At 49.1% G+C, this 17079-nt stretch overlaps 2 protein-coding genes across 3 annotated transcripts in view; one reads left to right on the top strand and one right to left on the bottom strand.

Moving 5' to 3' along the window:
• Window positions 1–13299, top strand: part of LOC101902122 (uncharacterized) — a 493329-nt gene extending 480030 nt beyond the window's left edge. For both annotated transcript variants that reach the window (XR_009493626.1, XR_009493624.1), the window contains 3 exons: window positions 3304–3384; window positions 9187–9415; window positions 10073–13299. The gene's annotated coding sequence lies outside the window, so the exon portion shown is untranslated. The remainder of the gene's footprint in view (window positions 1–3303; window positions 3385–9186; window positions 9416–10072) is intronic.
• The window catches only part of ANOS1 (anosmin 1), a 210918-nt gene that overhangs the window by 11888 nt on the left and 181951 nt on the right, over window positions 1–17079 (bottom strand). Inside the window, exons 9-10 of the mRNA XM_059883913.1 lie at window positions 13293–13439; window positions 912–1006 (exon numbers count right to left, since the gene is read on the bottom strand). Of these exons, the coding sequence (XP_059739896.1) occupies window positions 912–1006; window positions 13293–13439 (242 nt within the window). The remainder of the gene's footprint in view (window positions 1–911; window positions 1007–13292; window positions 13440–17079) is intronic.

Raw genomic sequence — 17079 nt, 5'->3', positions numbered from 1 at the left:
GCTCGTGCGATGTTTCTTACACTTGGTATGTTAGGGTGTGTGTGTGTGTCCCTTCTAGGGTGTTGTTTTCAGGGCCTTGTATACATGTAGATAACCTGACACCAACAGGAAAGCTGAGAGTGATGGTTGGAACAAGCTCATGTGATGTCTCCTTCCCTTGGTGTGGCAGGGTGTGTGTGTCAATTCTGGGCCAGCAGTTGTATTAGGGTGTGTGTGTCAATTGCAGGCGAGCAGTTGTGTTATGGTGTGTGTGTCAATTCTAGACAAGCAGTTGTATTAGGGTGTGTGTGTCAACTGTAGGTAAGTTGTGTTAGGGAGTGTATGGGTCAATTCTAGGCATGCAGTTGTCACGGCCTCCTACCCTTATACAAGAGCTGCAGCTGGGAGCGTGTCCGGGACCCTTAACGTCAGAAGAGCACGTGCTGGGGCCCAGGACGGGCGGGTCTTCCACCCCCAGCACAAGCTGGCACAAGGTAGGGATGTAGCTGAAGGTGAGGCTGAGGGACAGGGCTGCAGAGAAACCCTGGGAAGTGTTCCCATTTGCCCTGGGAAAATGAGGCCTTCAGGTCACAGGGGGTTCCGACTCAGAATGGAGAAGAGAATTCCGAGCTTCTGTGTGATTAAGATAAAACACTCCCAGGCTGACGGCGTTTGCCCTGGGAGCTCCTTGTGAGCTGTGTCTGGAATCTCCGAGTCTCAGGGTCCCCCCACCATGCTGACAACATGCAGGGATGAGGGGTGAGTGAACACGTGATGGTGTGTCTCCTCCCCACCTGTCCGAAGGTAACGGGTCGGTGACCAAGTCACCCATGGCACGTTCAGCCTGCACCTCTTCCTGTCCAGCTGTGCCCGCAGGGCGGGTGCGTCTAAGAGCCCCCGAGCACCCCCACTTCAGGCCTCCTCCTCCTCACCTGGGTCACGGCTGAGGACGCCTCCAGCCTGGCAGATTCGTTGTGGGTGCAGACTTCCGGAAACCACTCCACATGATACTGTCCGATGCCGGGATCTGTAAGGTGAACACAGTTAAGCGAAAAAAAAAGAAAAAAAAAAAACAAAAAAAAAACAGTCTGCAAGCAAGAGGGCTCACGGTCTGACATTCCTGAAGCTGGAGAGAACAGGAAGGGGACAGAGGACCCTGCAGGCAATGTAGACGGGCACCCTGCAGGCAATGCAGACGGGCACCCTCCAGGCTGAGGACGGAGGTCTCCCCAAATTCTGCCTGCTGTTTCCTCAATAGAAAATCAGCTCGGGACTTCCCTGATGGTCCAGTGGTTGGGACTCTACCTTCCAATGCAGGGAGTGTCGGTTCCATCCCTGTTTGGGGATGTAAGATCCCACACGCCTCATGGCGAAAGAACCAAAGTGTAAAACGGAAGCGATATCGCTTCACTCGTTCTGTGAAGACTTTAAAAACGGTCCGTATCAAAGAAATGTTCAAGAATGGAGTAGGGGAAAAGAATGAAGTCAGGGGAAACATAATAGAGCGTAAAAGGAAAAGTAAATTGAGATACGAGAACCAGATAGGAAAAAAAAATCATGAGAAAAGTGACAGTGTGATGCCTCCACAGAGGTCTTGAGCCTAATCCAGCCGTGGCACCCATGGTAACGAAACCCAAGGAGAATGGGGGATGCCCAGCGTCCGTCTTCTTGTTTCCTAGGTGATGAGAGAGATTCCGCAGGAGTCTCTCAATCCTGCATATTTCTGAGGAAGCTGGTGGAAGAAATCCTGAAGTCGGGCAGGAGTAAACGCCTGGCCCTTCCTCACCCTGAAGGCCTGGCCACCCCAGTGTGCTCCGTGTGGACCTGGTGTGGACTCCGAGTGTGCTCTGTGTGGACTCCATATGAGCACTGTGTGTGCTCAGTGTGTGCTCTATGTGTGGTCCGTGTGTGCTCCGTGTGTTCTGTGTGGATTCCATGTGTGCTCTGTGTGGACTCTGTGTGCTCCGTGTGTGCTCTGTGTGGACTCCGTGTGTGCTCCGTGTGTGCTGTGTGGATTCCATGTGTGCTCTGTGTGGACTCTGTGTGCTCCATGTGGGCTCCGTGTGTGCTCTGTGTGGACTCCATGTATGTTCAGCGTGTGCTCTGTGTGTGCTCTGTGTAGACTCCATGTCTGCTCCGTGTGTGCTCCATGTGGACTCTGCATGTGCTCTGTGTGGACTCCATGTGTGCTCTGTGTGTGTTCAGCATGTACTCTGTGTGTGCTGTGTGGACTCCATGTGTGCTCTGTGGACTCCATGTGTGCTCTGTGTGGATTCTGTGTGGACTCCGTGTGCTCCGTGTGTGCTGTGTGGATTCCATGTGTGCTCGGTGTGGACTCTGCGTGTGCTCAGTGTGGACTCTGCGTGTGCCCGGTGTGTGCTGTGTGGACTCCGTGTGTGCTCCGTGTGTGCTGTGTGGATTCCATGTGTGCTCTGTGTGGACTCTGCATGTGCTCTGTGTGGACTCCATGTCTGCTCCATGTGTGCTCTGTGTGGACTCCATGTGTGCTCTGTGTGTGTTCAGCATGTGCTCTGTGTGTGCTGTGTGGACTCCGTGTGTGCTCCGTTTGCACTGTGTGTGTGCTCGGTGTGGACTCTGCGTGTGCTCGGTGTGTGCTCCATGTGTGCTTTGTGGACTCCGTGTGGACTCCATGTCTGCTCCGTGTGTGCTCCATGTGCACAGGGTCTCCTCCTCAGGAGACGAGGGTGAGAACAGTCTGCAGTGAGTGCGCCCCAGCCTCACCGCCTGTGTGACCCCTGCAGAATCAGACCTGCTCCCCCAGCACCCAGAGAACAGGGCCCCTTATGTAACGTCTCCACTTCCGCCCCAAGCAGCCCGTTTTCTGTCCGTGTCTTTTCTTTGGGCGATCGACCGAGTGGAAAAAAAACACAAAAGTGCTCCAGAGCCAGGCCTGAGTGTGGGAACAGAGGCTGGGCCGGGTTTATCAATCACCCAGTGAGTCCCCGGGCAGGCGTGAAAGGCATTGCCTCCTCCCGCCACCCCTGGGGGGATCAGCCTCGCATCCTGGCCGCACTCAAACCAAGCGTTTGATGGGAGGTTTTCAGAGCGCAGACCTCTTTGATGGAGTGCTGGGTCCGCTGGAAACTTGCTCTGGAGCACTTTGGGAAACGAGAAGAGGACTTTTCCACCAGAAAGCAAAGAGATACCAAGCAGGCATCAACGCTGTTTAGCTAAAAAGGGTTGAGGTTGTAACTCTTTACACGGCAGACGTCAAGAGCTATGGGTTGACTGGAGAAGAACTGTACATTATACGCAAAGTACGAAGTCAAGTGATGAGCGAATTCATACCCTTTCTTTCAACAGGTGCTGCTGCTCGACGCATCGTGCTCAAATGACCTTCCAGAGGCAGCTGGACTCGTGGACCCGAAATACGGAGGCGTCTGGGTAAGTAACAGCGTGCGTGGGTGACATCCACGTTAGGTTGGACGGAGGTGGGATACAGGTGAATACAGAACCATCACGACAGAAGCACAGTGTACTGACGAGACGGTTATGGCGATAACTACAGCGTGGGCACAGCTCACGGAAGGGGTGGGCAGAGCCCTGAGCGGGGCAGGTAGCGGTGGGCAGGGCGCCACCCGATGCCCCTGTGTGCCCCAAAGCAAACTCACTTCTGTACGTGGTGAACCCCTGCGTCCCTCAAGCCCACAAAGCAAATCAAAGCATTTGCTGCTGCCGCTGAAAGGATCAGACTTTTCATCTTAATGTAAAATCCCACTAGACAGGTGGGTGCCCCCCCACCCCGTATTGGAGAGCGTGATTTGCACCACAGAGAATAGGCCAGTTCCTGCCAAGTCCGGAGCAGGGCACAGCAGAGTCCTCACAGTCTCCGGTGCGGAGCAGCCAAGTAGACCCCACTTCGCCGCACTACAGCTGTGCAATGTGCAATTGTTACCCACGGCTCCAGGTCCCCCAAGAACCCATGTGTTCCTATAGCACGGTTCACAGGAGCACGTACTGAGCCACACATCCGATGGCCCCTCCCACCCTTTAGCTCTGCAAGCTGCCGGCTCTGAGTGCACACCCTGGGTCTCTGGACACCGACCCCCACCTTGGTGAGGATCTCCGTGCAAACCCAAGGCTTTCCAGTCACTTCCCGTGGCTGGCTCAGCAGACTCCACACCCTAGATTCCTACCCCACTGCGTTCCCTCTGCCTTTATTTAACGATTCCTTTGGTTTCCTGTATCTGTGAGGCTCTGACCTCCTAGAGCCTGGTGGGACGGCCCTCCCCGGGATGGCCTTATGTCCAGAGAGCAGACAGCTCACCTGCAGGCATCCATGTTCTGTGCAGACCGGCCGACCCAGAGACTGCACCCCAGCATCCCCTCAGAGGGGGGACCCTCACCCTTGGGGTCACCAGGTCCACCCTCATCAGCCCTCCAGGGCCAGGGAACTGCGGCAGCCTGTGTCCAGAACCTGAGCTTCCCTGGTGGCTCAGTTGGTAAAGAATCTGCCTGCAATGCAGGAGACCCAGGTACCATCCCTGGGTCGGGAAGATCCCTGGAGGAGGGCATGGCAACCCACTCCAGTATTCTTGCCTGGAGAATCCACATGGCCAGAGGAGCCTACAGACTCGCAAAGAGTAGGACACGACCGAGCAACTAAATCACCACCACTTCCCAGAGCCCACTGTGATGATCCAGACCCGCCAACCCCCAGAATGACCAGTGTTTCCTGTCCCTCCCCGACCACAGAAAGCACGGTCAAGCCTCCTGAGCACTGTTTCTGCCTCCTGCCCGACCCTGGGGTCTCCCTGAGAGGCATGGAGGGCCCTCACTTTGGCCACCAAGAGTCACAAACCATCTTCTCAACGGCAGGTGTCTGTTGATCAGTTGCCTTCCACCAAACCCACACTGCAAAACACAGTTTACAGGAACTGCCTGTCTTTCCCGCAGGCCTTTATAGCATGTTTTCAGGCACAACTCGCAGTCCAGGCTTTTCCAAACAGCGGCCTGCATCTCACATAAAGTCTGCAGCTGTCTTGTAACTCGCACAAGTTAGGGTTTAGAAAGTCAACCATGAACACACTGTAGCAAATCCTGGGTGGCTGCTCCTTGGTGGAAATGCAGGGTTACTGGCTTCCTGCGGTGACAGGTATCATTGTCCGCCAATCAGGAAGTAAGCTGTTTTAATGTGTTTGTTTTTTAAAAAACTTATTACATCTCTCTTAAAAGCATTAGTCACCCCAGTCATGTCTGACTCTTTTGTGATCTCCATGGGCTCACTGTAGCGTGCCGGGTTTCTCTGTCTTATCTGAGCTTCTCCAGGCAAGAGCACTGGAGTGGGTGGCCATTTCCTTCTCCAGGGGAATCTTCTCCACTCCAAGACAGAACCCACGTCTCCTGCACTGCAGGGGGATTCTTTACCATTTGAGCCACTAGGGAAAACCCAAATCTAATCTAAGAGATATTACAATTATTTATGAACTGAAAGAACTCTAGGGAATGGCAATCCGCTCCACTGTTCTTGCCTGGAGAATTCCATGGACAGGGAAGCCTGGTGGGTTACAGTCCGTGGGGTTGCAAAGAGTCGCACGACTGAGCCACTAACACACACACACACACAAAGAACTCTAGTTGAAAGCATTTTCACAATCCCGGATAGAAGGACAGCAAGTGTCTTTTGCCTCCCACGCCACTGTATTTTAATCCGTCATCATCTCAGAACCCACAAACTTAACCCCTTTTTTACCTTTTTTGGGGCTTCCCTGGTGGCTCAGCTGGTAAAGAATCCACCTGAAATGCAGGAGACCTGGATTTGATCCCTGGGTTGGGAAGATCCCCTGGAGAAGGGAAAGGCAACCCACTCCAGTATCCTGGCCTGGAGAATCCCATGGGCTGTATAGTCCATGGGGTCGCAGAGAGTTGGACACAACTGAGCGACTTGCACAGTTACTTTCTTCCCCTTTTTCAGAGCATCCTCACGGGCTCTTAGTGTGACCCCGGGCCCTGACACACAGCCTCAAGCCTGAATCGGGGGCTCTCCTCTCGCTGTTTCTGGAGGCGGCTCCACGTTACTACCTCCCTCACACTGAGCTCATGGTGCCACAGGCCACACCTGCAGGGGGATGGGCCCGCCGCCCACCTCCGCTGCCGGGTGGGGCGTCACCTTCCTCCTGCGGAGCCTTAGGGGGCAGCTATGCACTTTGGGCCACTTGTACACAGAACAGATCTCAATGAGACAGACACAGTGTCCACGGCGGGAAAGCAGACCATGCCGAGGGTGTGTTCCAGCTCGAGGGAGGAACTGAGAGGGCAGCGGCGGGTGGGAACGTGGACCCGGGGTCCCTTCCAGCCCAGCACCATGCCCTGCACGAGCATCTGCACTGAGAACCACAAGCATCCCGGGACTGGCGCATAAACCCCAGTGACGCCACGAATCTGCAAGGACACAGTCCCGTGGGCACGCACGATCCACAGCCTGTCTTTCCTTTTCAAATCAGTAGCGTAAGGTAGAGCTTTAAAGACACACAGCCCACAGCATGTTCACGGGTCACCTTCAAGCCATGCATGAGTGCTCAGTCACTTAGTCGTGTCCGACGCTTTGCCACCCCATGGACTGTAGCCTGTCAGGTTCCTCTGTCCAGGGGATTCTCCAGGCAAGAACAGTGGAGTGGGTTGCCATGCCCTCCTCCAGGGGATCTTCCCCACCCAGGGTTGGAACGCGCGTCTCTTACGAGTCCTGCATTAGCAGGCGGGTTCTTTACCACCAGCAGCATGGGAAGCCCTCCTTTGAACCAGTCCTCTCCTCTTGCTGCAAAGATACTGACGCGGCTGATTCCAGAGTCGTCACTCGGTGTGCGTAGTGACCACGTGCTGGACCACAACTCCAGCACCTCACACGCCGTCCAGGGGGTTCTGACCTCACTCACCCCTTCCCTCCTCTGGAAGCCACCCCGGCTCCTCTGGGCCTCTGCCTCGGCGCTCCCCAGGGTTCTCCAGTTCGTCTGGGCAGTCACTGTTGGGGTCCCTGGCCACCTCACCCCACTTTGGGCATGCCGTTGAGATGGGTCTTGATTCCGCTTCTCTCTAGAGCAGTGGTCCCCAACCTCCGTGGTCGTACCAGGGACCCGTTTCGTGGAAGATGACTTTTCCACGGATAGGGGGCTGGGGGTAGATGGGTTTTTGAGATGATTCAAGTGCGTTCCTGGAGAAGGCGATGGCATCCCACTCCAGTACTCTTGCCTGGAAAAATCCCATGGACAGAGGAGCCTGGTAGTCTGCAGTCCATGGGGTCACAAAGAGTCGGACCCGACTGAGCGACTTCACTTTCACGAGTGGCGTTCCATTTGCCGTGTGCTTTGTCTTATTGTTTATTCCGTCAGCTCCACCTCTGAGCACCAAGCATCAGATCCGAGGTTCAGGACCGCTGCTCTAGGCGATCTCTAGATCCCTAGTTCTTCCCTTACTTAAGAACGTATTCTTAAACTCCGACTTACTCTGGTCCGAGTACTACAAGTGAACTGTGTTTTATTTACACACAGTGGTTGCTTGGAGATGCTCAATTGCAGTGATTTCTCTTACTTATAAATAATACTACCACCTGTTTCCATATTCCTAGTCGAACAGTTAGACCTGTTTTCTAACGACTGGTAAACTGATCAAGTAACCCAGAAGAAAGCAAAGAAAAAAGTGCTCCTGACTGATCCTTATTTTGAATAAACAGAAATGAAAGAGGCAGAAAGGAATTTCAAGCAAACCTAATGTCCATAACCATCACTTTCATTCAACATTGTACTCAAAGTCTCAGCCAGCATGAAGACAGGGCAAAGAAGCAAAAATGTGCAAAGCCCGGAAAGGAAAATGCAACTTTCTTATGATTGACTGACAACATGATCATTTTCATAGAAAATGCTGGAAATCAACTATGCTTCAACTAAAAAATTTTTTTCTTTGGGGGGGAAAAAAAGAGGGAAAGAAAAATAAAGGAACACGGATGCCCTACGCTGGATCCTTACGACAGAAATGAAATCCGAACGAAAGCCAGCTGAGAGGCAAAGATGGAGCAACGGCATTCCTCGGACGTAAGGAGGGCACCTGAGTGACCCTGTGTGAGGAGAGTGCTCACATAGTACACGGAGCCCAGTGGACCTGAAGGAAGCAAGACGATGAACTGATCATCCCTTAAAGGAAGAGCTATTAAGAAACTGAAAAAAAAAAGTAGAGAAAGACTTAGATAAAACCAGGAATGACCTGGGTAAAACCAGCATAGCCATTTCCCTTCTCCAGGGGATCTTTCCAACCCAGGGATCGAACCCGGGTCTCCCGCGTTGCAGGCACGTTGTTTACCGTCTGAGCCAGTAGTGAAGCCCCAAATGAAAGTGCAAGTCGCTCAGTCGTGTCCGACTCTTTGTGACCCCATGGACTATATAGTCCATGGAATTCTCCAGGCCAGAGTACTGGAGTGGGCGGCCGTTCCCTTCTCCAGGGGATCTTCCCGACCCAGGGATCGAATCCACGTCTCCCGCATTGCAGGCGGATTCTTTACCAGCAGAGCCATCAGCAAAGCCCAGGAATACTGGAGTGGGCAGCCCTTCCCTTCTCTAGGGGATCTTCCCTACCCAGGAATTGAACCAGGGTCTCCTGCATTGCAGACGGATTCTTTACCAACTGAGCCACCAGGGAAGCCCAGTGAAGCCCCAAATTAAGAACTATCAGGAAATTGAAAGAAATAAAAGTAGAAAGAAACTGAGATGAAACCAGCACATGGCTCGAATACCCCATACATAAAGGACTCTTGCAGGACAGACTGGCTAAACCACCTAGAGAGTGCTTTGGAAAAGAGGAGCCCCATCGCCAATAAACTCACGACGAGGTGTTCAACCCCTGGACGCAAGAACAAAGAGCAGCGAGCCATCACGACACACATACCAGAAGGGCTGAGCCGAGGAAAAGATGGATTCTCCACTTGGGGAGACTGTGGGGAGAACATCTAAGCCTCTCTGTGGGCGGGTGCATGCTCTGTGCAAGACTCTTCTAGGGGTCTATGTCCTCTGACCTAAGAGTCTCACCTCTGGGTGGGGGGAATATGTATGCACATGTGTGACTCAGAAGGTGTGTTCACAGGATGTCCACAACGGTGCTGTTCTTTTCCATCTTTAAGATTCTTTGATGCAGATCCTTTGAAAAGTATTGAATTTGCTACATCACTTCTGTTTTATGTTTCGTTTCGCTTTGGGCCCCAAGGCATGTGTGATCCTAGCTTCCCGACCAGGGACGGAACCCGCGACCCCTGCTTTGGAAGGTGATGTCTTGACCACTGGACCACCAGGGAAGTCCTTCTTCCCAGCCCATCACTGGGGCCAACCAAATCTCCAGCCACTGTTGACAAGAAACGTCACAGCTGGAGGTGTCCCGGGCACAAAACGGTGCAGCAAGATGAGTGGATGAATCAGTGCTTCCTGCAGGAGACTGGGTGAGTGTCCCCCATGTACTGTTCACTGCGGGAAGCCAGGTACAGGTCGTTAAGATCCTATCTGGATAAACTCAAGTACAGGTACAACATGTGTGCACGTTCAGAAGTCAGGATGTTGGTGGTTTACTCCTCTGAGCCTGATATGCTTTCATCTCCCGTATGTTCAACTTTTCCTTAGATGAGATGCTTACACGTTCGATAATAAAACGTGTTATTTCATTGATACTAATGTCATATGGACGTACGATGCTAATTTTAAATTGGTAAGGACAGTCATCCTCCGATACCCACTGGAGGCTGGGGATTGGACCCCCCACCTTGAATACCAAATTCCAAGGATGGATGCTGGAGTCCCACAGTGAGCCCTTCATACCTGCGGGTTCTGCATCCTTGGGTTCAACCAGCTGCTGACTGTAGACAAGAGTACGGGACCCACAGACCAGTGAATCTGCAGATGCAGAACCCGCTGATGTGGAGAGCTGACTGTATAAGAGATTAAATAAATTCTATCATTTAATGTTAATATGAATATTAAAATTAATCAATTAATTTAAATGTTGCAATATGTATACATAATGTTACTTTAGTAATATTGAATAAATTTAAATTAACATGATAGTAATAAAATACTAAACCTTATTGGTAATGTTATTTTAGCTACAGAATGAATTTGAGCAGCTTGGAAGAAAATTCCAGAACAAGAGCTCCAGCATCCATATCCCGGCACATGAGCTGATAACACTGAGTAAAACGGTGCCTCAGAAAAGTAAGAATTTTGAAAACTAATTCATGAAACAATTTTGCCTAAAAGAGATTTTGAGTCTTAAAATGCATAGAAGTGATAATACGTATGTCAATTATCTCTAAAAGCAGTATTTCAGTAATGCAAAACAAATACTCTTAGGAAACAAAGGAATGAAAGGAATTTATCTCAAAGATAAAAAGAAAACAGAATCTATTCTAAGGATGAACATTCACTGCAGTATTAACGATAAAACAAATTCTGAAGGCAACTAAATGTTTGGCTACAGTGCAATTACGACAGCACACAATATCCATCAAAGTAACCATTTCAAAATGTTATTAAAAAGACTAACAGTATATAAAATGCAAATATATTATTTGAAAATGTGGTCATTTTACATATACACACACACACACACGCAAAAATGGCTTCCCTGGTGGCTCAGCCTGCAATCCAAGAGACTTGGGTTCGATCACTGGGTTGGGAAGATCCCCTGGAGAAGGGAATGGCAACCCACTCCAGCATTCTTGCCTGGAGAATCCCATGGACAGAGGAGCCTGGCTGGCTACAGTCCACAGGGTCCCAAAGAGTTGGACACGAATGAGAGACTACAGTTCAGTTCGGTTCAGTCACTCATTCGTGTCTGACTCTTTGTGACCCCATGAATCGCAGCATGCCAGGCCTCCCTGTCCATCACCAGCTTCCAGAGTTCACCCAAACTCAAGTGCATCAAGTCGGTGATGCCATCCAGCCATCTCATCCTCTGTCGTCCCCTTCTCCTCCTTCCCCCAATCCCTCCCAGCATCAAGGTCTTTTCCAATGTGTCAACTCTTCGCGTGAGGTGGCCAAAGTATTGGAGTTTAAGCCTCAGCATCAGTCCTTCCAATGAACACCCAGGACTGGTCTCCTTTAGGATGGACTGGTTGGATGTCCTTGCAGTCCAAGGGACTCGCAAAAGTCTTCTCCAGCACCACAATTCAAAAACACCAATTCTTCGGCATTCAGCTTTCTTCACAGTCCAACTCTCATATCCATACATGACCACTGGAAAAACCACAGGCTTGACTAGACTTGGCAAAGTAATATCTCTGCTTTTTAATATGCTATCTAGGTTGGTTATAACTATCTTTCCAAGAAGTAAGTGTCTTTTAATTTCCTGGCTGCAATCACCATCTGCAGTAATTTTGGAGCCCCCCAAAATAAAGTCTGATACTGTTTCCACTGTTTCTGAGAGACTATGCATACATATATAATAACTTGGTGAGACACGAGAGGTATAGGAAACTTAGCAAAGCAAACCTACTAAAATGCTACTTTTGTGAACTACTGGGAAGAGAATTGGCTTTTTTCCTGTCTCCCAAATTATCTGCATTATGCACCTTTGTAATAAATAATTACTTTAGAACAGAGCTTTAAAGTGCAAAATAACAACTGTTTTGAGTATTTGAACACAAGACTGGCTTTCTAGGAAAGAGGTGAAGACAGGTCCATATCCCTGAAAGGATGCAACGTCAGCAGCAGATTTCAGAACGTGGTAACACATTCCTGGGAACCAGGGGCAACCCATTCAAACGTCAGAGCAGGAAGGCATTCGATAAAAGAAGAAAGCGTGCATGCACTTTGTTCAGCCGTTTCCTTAATAGCAGTAGTGTGGCTTGATGGTGACATTTACACAAGCACCCTGACAGCTCAGAACTCTTAAACGCAAACAACAAACACAAAACTCTTAGACGAAAGCACAGGCAGAACACTCTCTGAAATAAATCACAGCAAGATCTTTTTGGCTTCACCTCTTAAGAGTAATGAAAATAAAATCAGAAAAGAAACAAACGGGACCTAATTAAAGTTGAGAGCTTCTGCACAGCAAAGGAAATAATAAAACAAAAAGACAACCCAGAAATGAGAGGAAATATTTGCATATGACTGATGAAGCCTTAATCTACAGCTCATACACCTCAATACCAACAAACCACCCAATCAAAAAACCAGAAGACCTAAAAAGACATTTCTCCAAAGACATGTAGGTGGCTAAGAGGAACATGAAAAGATGGTCAACGTTGGTAATTATTGCAGAAATACAAATCAAGACTGCAATGAGTTACCACCTCACACCAGTCAAAACGACTATCATCAAAGTCTACAAACAATAAATTCTGGAGAGAGTGTGGAGAAAAGGAAACTCGCTTGCACTGCTGGTGGGAATGCAAATTGGCGCAGCCACTTGAGAGAACAGTCTGGAAGTTCCTAAGAAAACTAAAAACAGAGCTACCATATGACCCAGCAAGCCCACTCCTGGACACATACCTGCACAAAACCGTCATTTGAAGACGTACATGCAGCCTGCTGCAGCACTGTTTACAATAGTCAAGACGCGGTGGCAGCCTAAATCTCCATCGACAGAGGAGTCCATGTGGTACACAGGCACACGGAATACTACTCAGCTTCATAAAGATTGAAATCAATGCCACGTGCAGTGACATGGGTAGGGAGGTAGACATGATCACAGGAAGGGAATCAGGGAGAGAAACAGGGTATCACTTCTCTGCGGAATCTAAAAACAATGATACCGACGAACTTATTTACAAAACACAAATAGATTTACAGACTTAGAAAGCAAATTGACAGTTACCAAAGGGGACTGGTGGGGTTGGGGAACACACTGGGAGTCTGGGATGGACAGGTACACGCTACTATATTTAAAATAATCAACAGGGACCTACTGTATACCACAGGGAGCTCTGCTCAATGTAATCACCTAAGGCTTTCCTCATAGCTCAGTCGGTAAAGAATCTGCCTGCAATGCAGGAGACCCGGGTTCGATTCCTGGGTTGGGAAGATCCCCTGGAGAAGGAAATGGCAACCCCCTCCAGTACTCTTGCCTGGAGAGTCCCATGGACAGAGGAGCCTGGCGGGCTACAGTCCATGGGGTCGCAAGGAGTCAGACACGACTTAGCGACTAAACCACCACCACCAACAACTGGAAAAAGAATCTGAAAAAGAATCAACCTGTGTATATGTACAACTGAATCCCTTTGGTGTACACCTGAAACTCACACAACACTGTCCATCAACTGTACTCCGATATTAGAATAAAACTCAAGGACAGCGATGACTAAGCAAGCATCTGCTCACCTTCGGTCTTCTTCCAGTAGACCTTGACCTGCAGCTGGTTGTCTTGGAAGAACGGAGCCCCGACTTCCAGGAGGCGAGCGGGCCGGCGTCTTTGAAGGGGAGGCTGCGTGTGCATCACACTCTTCCTACTTTTCCCGAGCTGTTCTTCTACAAGAGTGCACAACATTCTGATTTACTGGTTAGAAAGCAACATGGAACCTGATGGTAATCTCAGTGCATCTGATTTCCTTCTGTGATCCTTTCCTATTTAGTGCCTGTTTTTTAAAGGAAAACGTAATTCAGCCACAGATTCCTTCCTGCCCAGGTTGACCACACCTCCCCCTTCATCATAGGCTGTAATGCAGACCTAAAAGTATGCTGTGTAGATTACACTGAATCCGCAAATTTAACTTAGTAAGAACATACTTTCACCAACCTTGATAGATGCTCTGATTTCAGTAATTAGTGGAAATAGTATTTCTCACAATACATGAATTTTTTTTTGGCACTTGTGAAGGAAGTCAATGAAGTAATATTAAAATACCATTTCATGAAAACAATATACTCGGTGGGTTTTCGCTGAAGGACCAGCATGTTAGATTCCTCCATCTTGAGAGAGACAGAGGCGAGTTCACATGGCTTAGTAGGAAAGATACCCAAAACTCCTGGCCTCCGATCTCTCCTTTTGCAGCTCACTGACTTTTAGAAGTTGCACATGTAGAAATTATGTCCTTTTCTGCTTTCAGAATTCCAAGTACTCCTATGAGATATAATATCTCAACCTGTATTGATGATAAACCAGTAAGCAATGTGAAAAAGTTCACTTAAAACTCAGCATTTAGAAAACTAAGATCATGGCATCTGGTCTTATCACTTCATGGCAAATAGATGGGAAACAATAGAAACAGTGACAGACTTTATTTTTCTGGGCTCCGAAATCACTGCAGATGGTGACTGCAGCCATGAAATTAAAAGACACTTGCTCCTTAGAAGAAAAGCTACGACCAACCTAGACAGCATATTAAAAAGCAGACACGTTACTTTGCCAACAAAGGTCCATCTAGTCAAGGCTATGGTTTTTCCAGTAGTCATGTATGGATGTGAGAGTTGGACTATAAAGAAGGCTGAGCACCGAAGAACTGATGCTTTTGAACTGTGGTGCCAGAGGAGACGCTTGAGAGAAGACTCTGGAGAGTCCCTTGGACTGCAGGGAGATCCAACCAGTCCATTCTAAAGGAAATCAGTTTTGAATATTCATTGGAAGGACTGATGCTGAAGCTGAAACTCCAATCCTTTGGCCACCTGATGTGAAGAGCTGACTCATTGGAAAAGACCGTGATGCTGGGAAAGATGGAAGGCGGGAAGAGAAGGGGACGAGAGAGGATGAGATGGTTGGATGGCATCAGTGACTCGGTGGACTTGAGTTTGAGTAAACTCCGGGAGTTGGTGATGGGCAGGGAAGCCTGGTGTGCTGCAGTCCACTGGGTCACAAAGAGTCGGACATGACTGAGTGACTAAAGTGACTGATCTTCAAAGGTAGTAATGCCTAGGCGTGAAATAGGATTTAGATATATGAAAAAAGAGAAGAAAAAGGGATATAACTCAGGAACAGCCAGGTGGCAGAGCAGCATGGGATAGGGTGGGGAGAAGCGGGTGGGGCTTCCTGCTCCAAGGAGTCCCCCTCCCAGCACGCATTCACCAAGTCCAGAACCCTCTGAATCCTGGCATCTGGGGTTTACGGAGGCTTCATTACACAGACATGATTGATTAAATTATTAGCCACCGATGACTGAACTGCACCTCCAGCCACTCTCTCTTCCTCAGAGGTGGTGGTAGGAAGTGGAGACAGAAAGTTCGAAGCTTCCAGTCACTGGTACGTTCCTCTCATGGCCACCCTGTCCTTCGGTGCTGTCCAAAAAAATCACCTCATTCACATAAGAAAACACACCTTCATGGCTCTCGCTGCTTAGGGAATTCCAAGAGTTTCTGGAGCCGTGTGCCTGGAACAGGCCAACACCAATTTCATCTTTAAGTCACAACGTCACAGGCTGTGAGAAGCCTTACATCCCAGTCTGCAGACCCCAGCACAGCAAGCCTGGGGCCCAGAGTGGGGGCAGGGTCACAGGGAACCCACAAGACAGGCACCCAAACATGCCCCTTTCTGGATGCCACCATGGGCTTACAGAATCCTGCTGCTTACACCTAAGACATTTTTTAAAAAGAATTTAAGGTGTAATGGAATATTACTCAGCCATAAACAGGAATTAAACTCTGCCGCCTTCATAAACATGGAGGGACCTGGAGACTGCCATAGTGTGAAGGAAGTCAGAAAGACAAATACATTAATGCGTGTATGTAGAATATAGAAAAATAGTGTAGATGAGCTTATTTGCAAAGCAGAGATAGAGACACACACATAGAGAACACACCCAAGGATACCAAGGGGGTTAAGAGTGGCGTGGGATGAACTGGGAGATAGCAATTTACACACATACACTAAACTAATGAGAACCTGACTCATTGGAAAAGACCCTGATGCTGGGAAGGATGGAAGGCAGGAGGAGAAGGGGACGGCAGAGGATGAGATACTTGGATGGCATCACCCACTTGATGGGCATGAGTTTGAGCAAGCTCTGGGAGTTCGTGATGGACAGGGAGGCCTGGCGTGCTGCAGTCCGTGGGGTCCCAAAGAATGGGACACGACTGAGTGACTGAACTGAAGGTGAATGAGAACCTACTGTATACCACAGAGAACTCTACTCAGTGCTCTGTAGTGGTCTATATGAGAAGACATCTGAAAGAGAGGATAAGTGTATACATATAACCGCCTGTGCTGTATAGCAGAAACTAATACCAACACTGTGAAATCAACTGTACTCCAATAAAAAGCTTTTTTTAGAAAGTTTAAGGCTTTTCACAAATCTTAAATTTTTCACAAGCTCATTTATGCATCTAATTCCTTAAATAACCTGTCCTGTTAAGAATTCACTGGCAGATAACCAAGTCAGTCTAGACGGTTGTTTAACCTCTCTGTGAATATTGTCGTCCTTCGGCCTGTTATATCCCATGGAAATGTTTAGTTTTCACTACCGACGTAAAAAAAGCGTATATATCTCAGGATTGAACGTCTGCTGCTTTACTGAATGATTTCAGGGTGAACACCCGTGGCCACGCCCCCACAAGAGGACACGCCCCCACACAGAGCACATGCCCCAGAGGACGCGCCCCCACACATAGAGGGCACACCCCCACACAGAGCACATGCCCCAGAGGACACGCCCCTACACAGAGGACACGCACACAGAGGACACGCACACACAGAGGGGCACGCCCCCAGAGGACACGCTGACACATAGAGGACGCACAGTCCAACCTCAGCCCTGGGGGTCGTCCCTCCCTCTGAGCGTGTCCTCCACTTCCAGCAGGAAACAAAAATGGAATAAAAGCCATTTGTCCATATTCTGAAAATGTATGAGGTCTGGTTTATACTCTTTAATAGTCCTGAAAGTGAAACAGAACTGAGTGACTAGGCCGTTTCTCCAGATGTCAGATGAACTCTGTAATATGAGTCCACTACATCAAGCATTTGGAAACTGTCACCCCCGGAAATGTTCCTCCTGCCTCCCAAGTGAGCAAGTTACGTTTCTATTAAAGACAGGATTATGTCTTTCTTTCCTTCAAGGGGCCCTTTTATAAAACTGTGTGAACACGCACCCTTTGCTTTCATAGAAACGTTTATCATGAAAACGCCTAGTAGCCTGCAGCCCTGGAAAAACAGCATTCAAAAAGTAATTTATATGCTGACATT

This window comes from Bos taurus, chromosome X (assembly GCF_002263795.3).
Source record: "Bos taurus isolate L1 Dominette 01449 registration number 42190680 breed Hereford chromosome X, ARS-UCD2.0, whole genome shotgun sequence".
Classification (NCBI taxonomy): domain Eukaryota; kingdom Metazoa; phylum Chordata; class Mammalia; order Artiodactyla; family Bovidae; genus Bos; species Bos taurus.
This window is presented reverse-complemented; position numbering and strand designations above follow the sequence as displayed.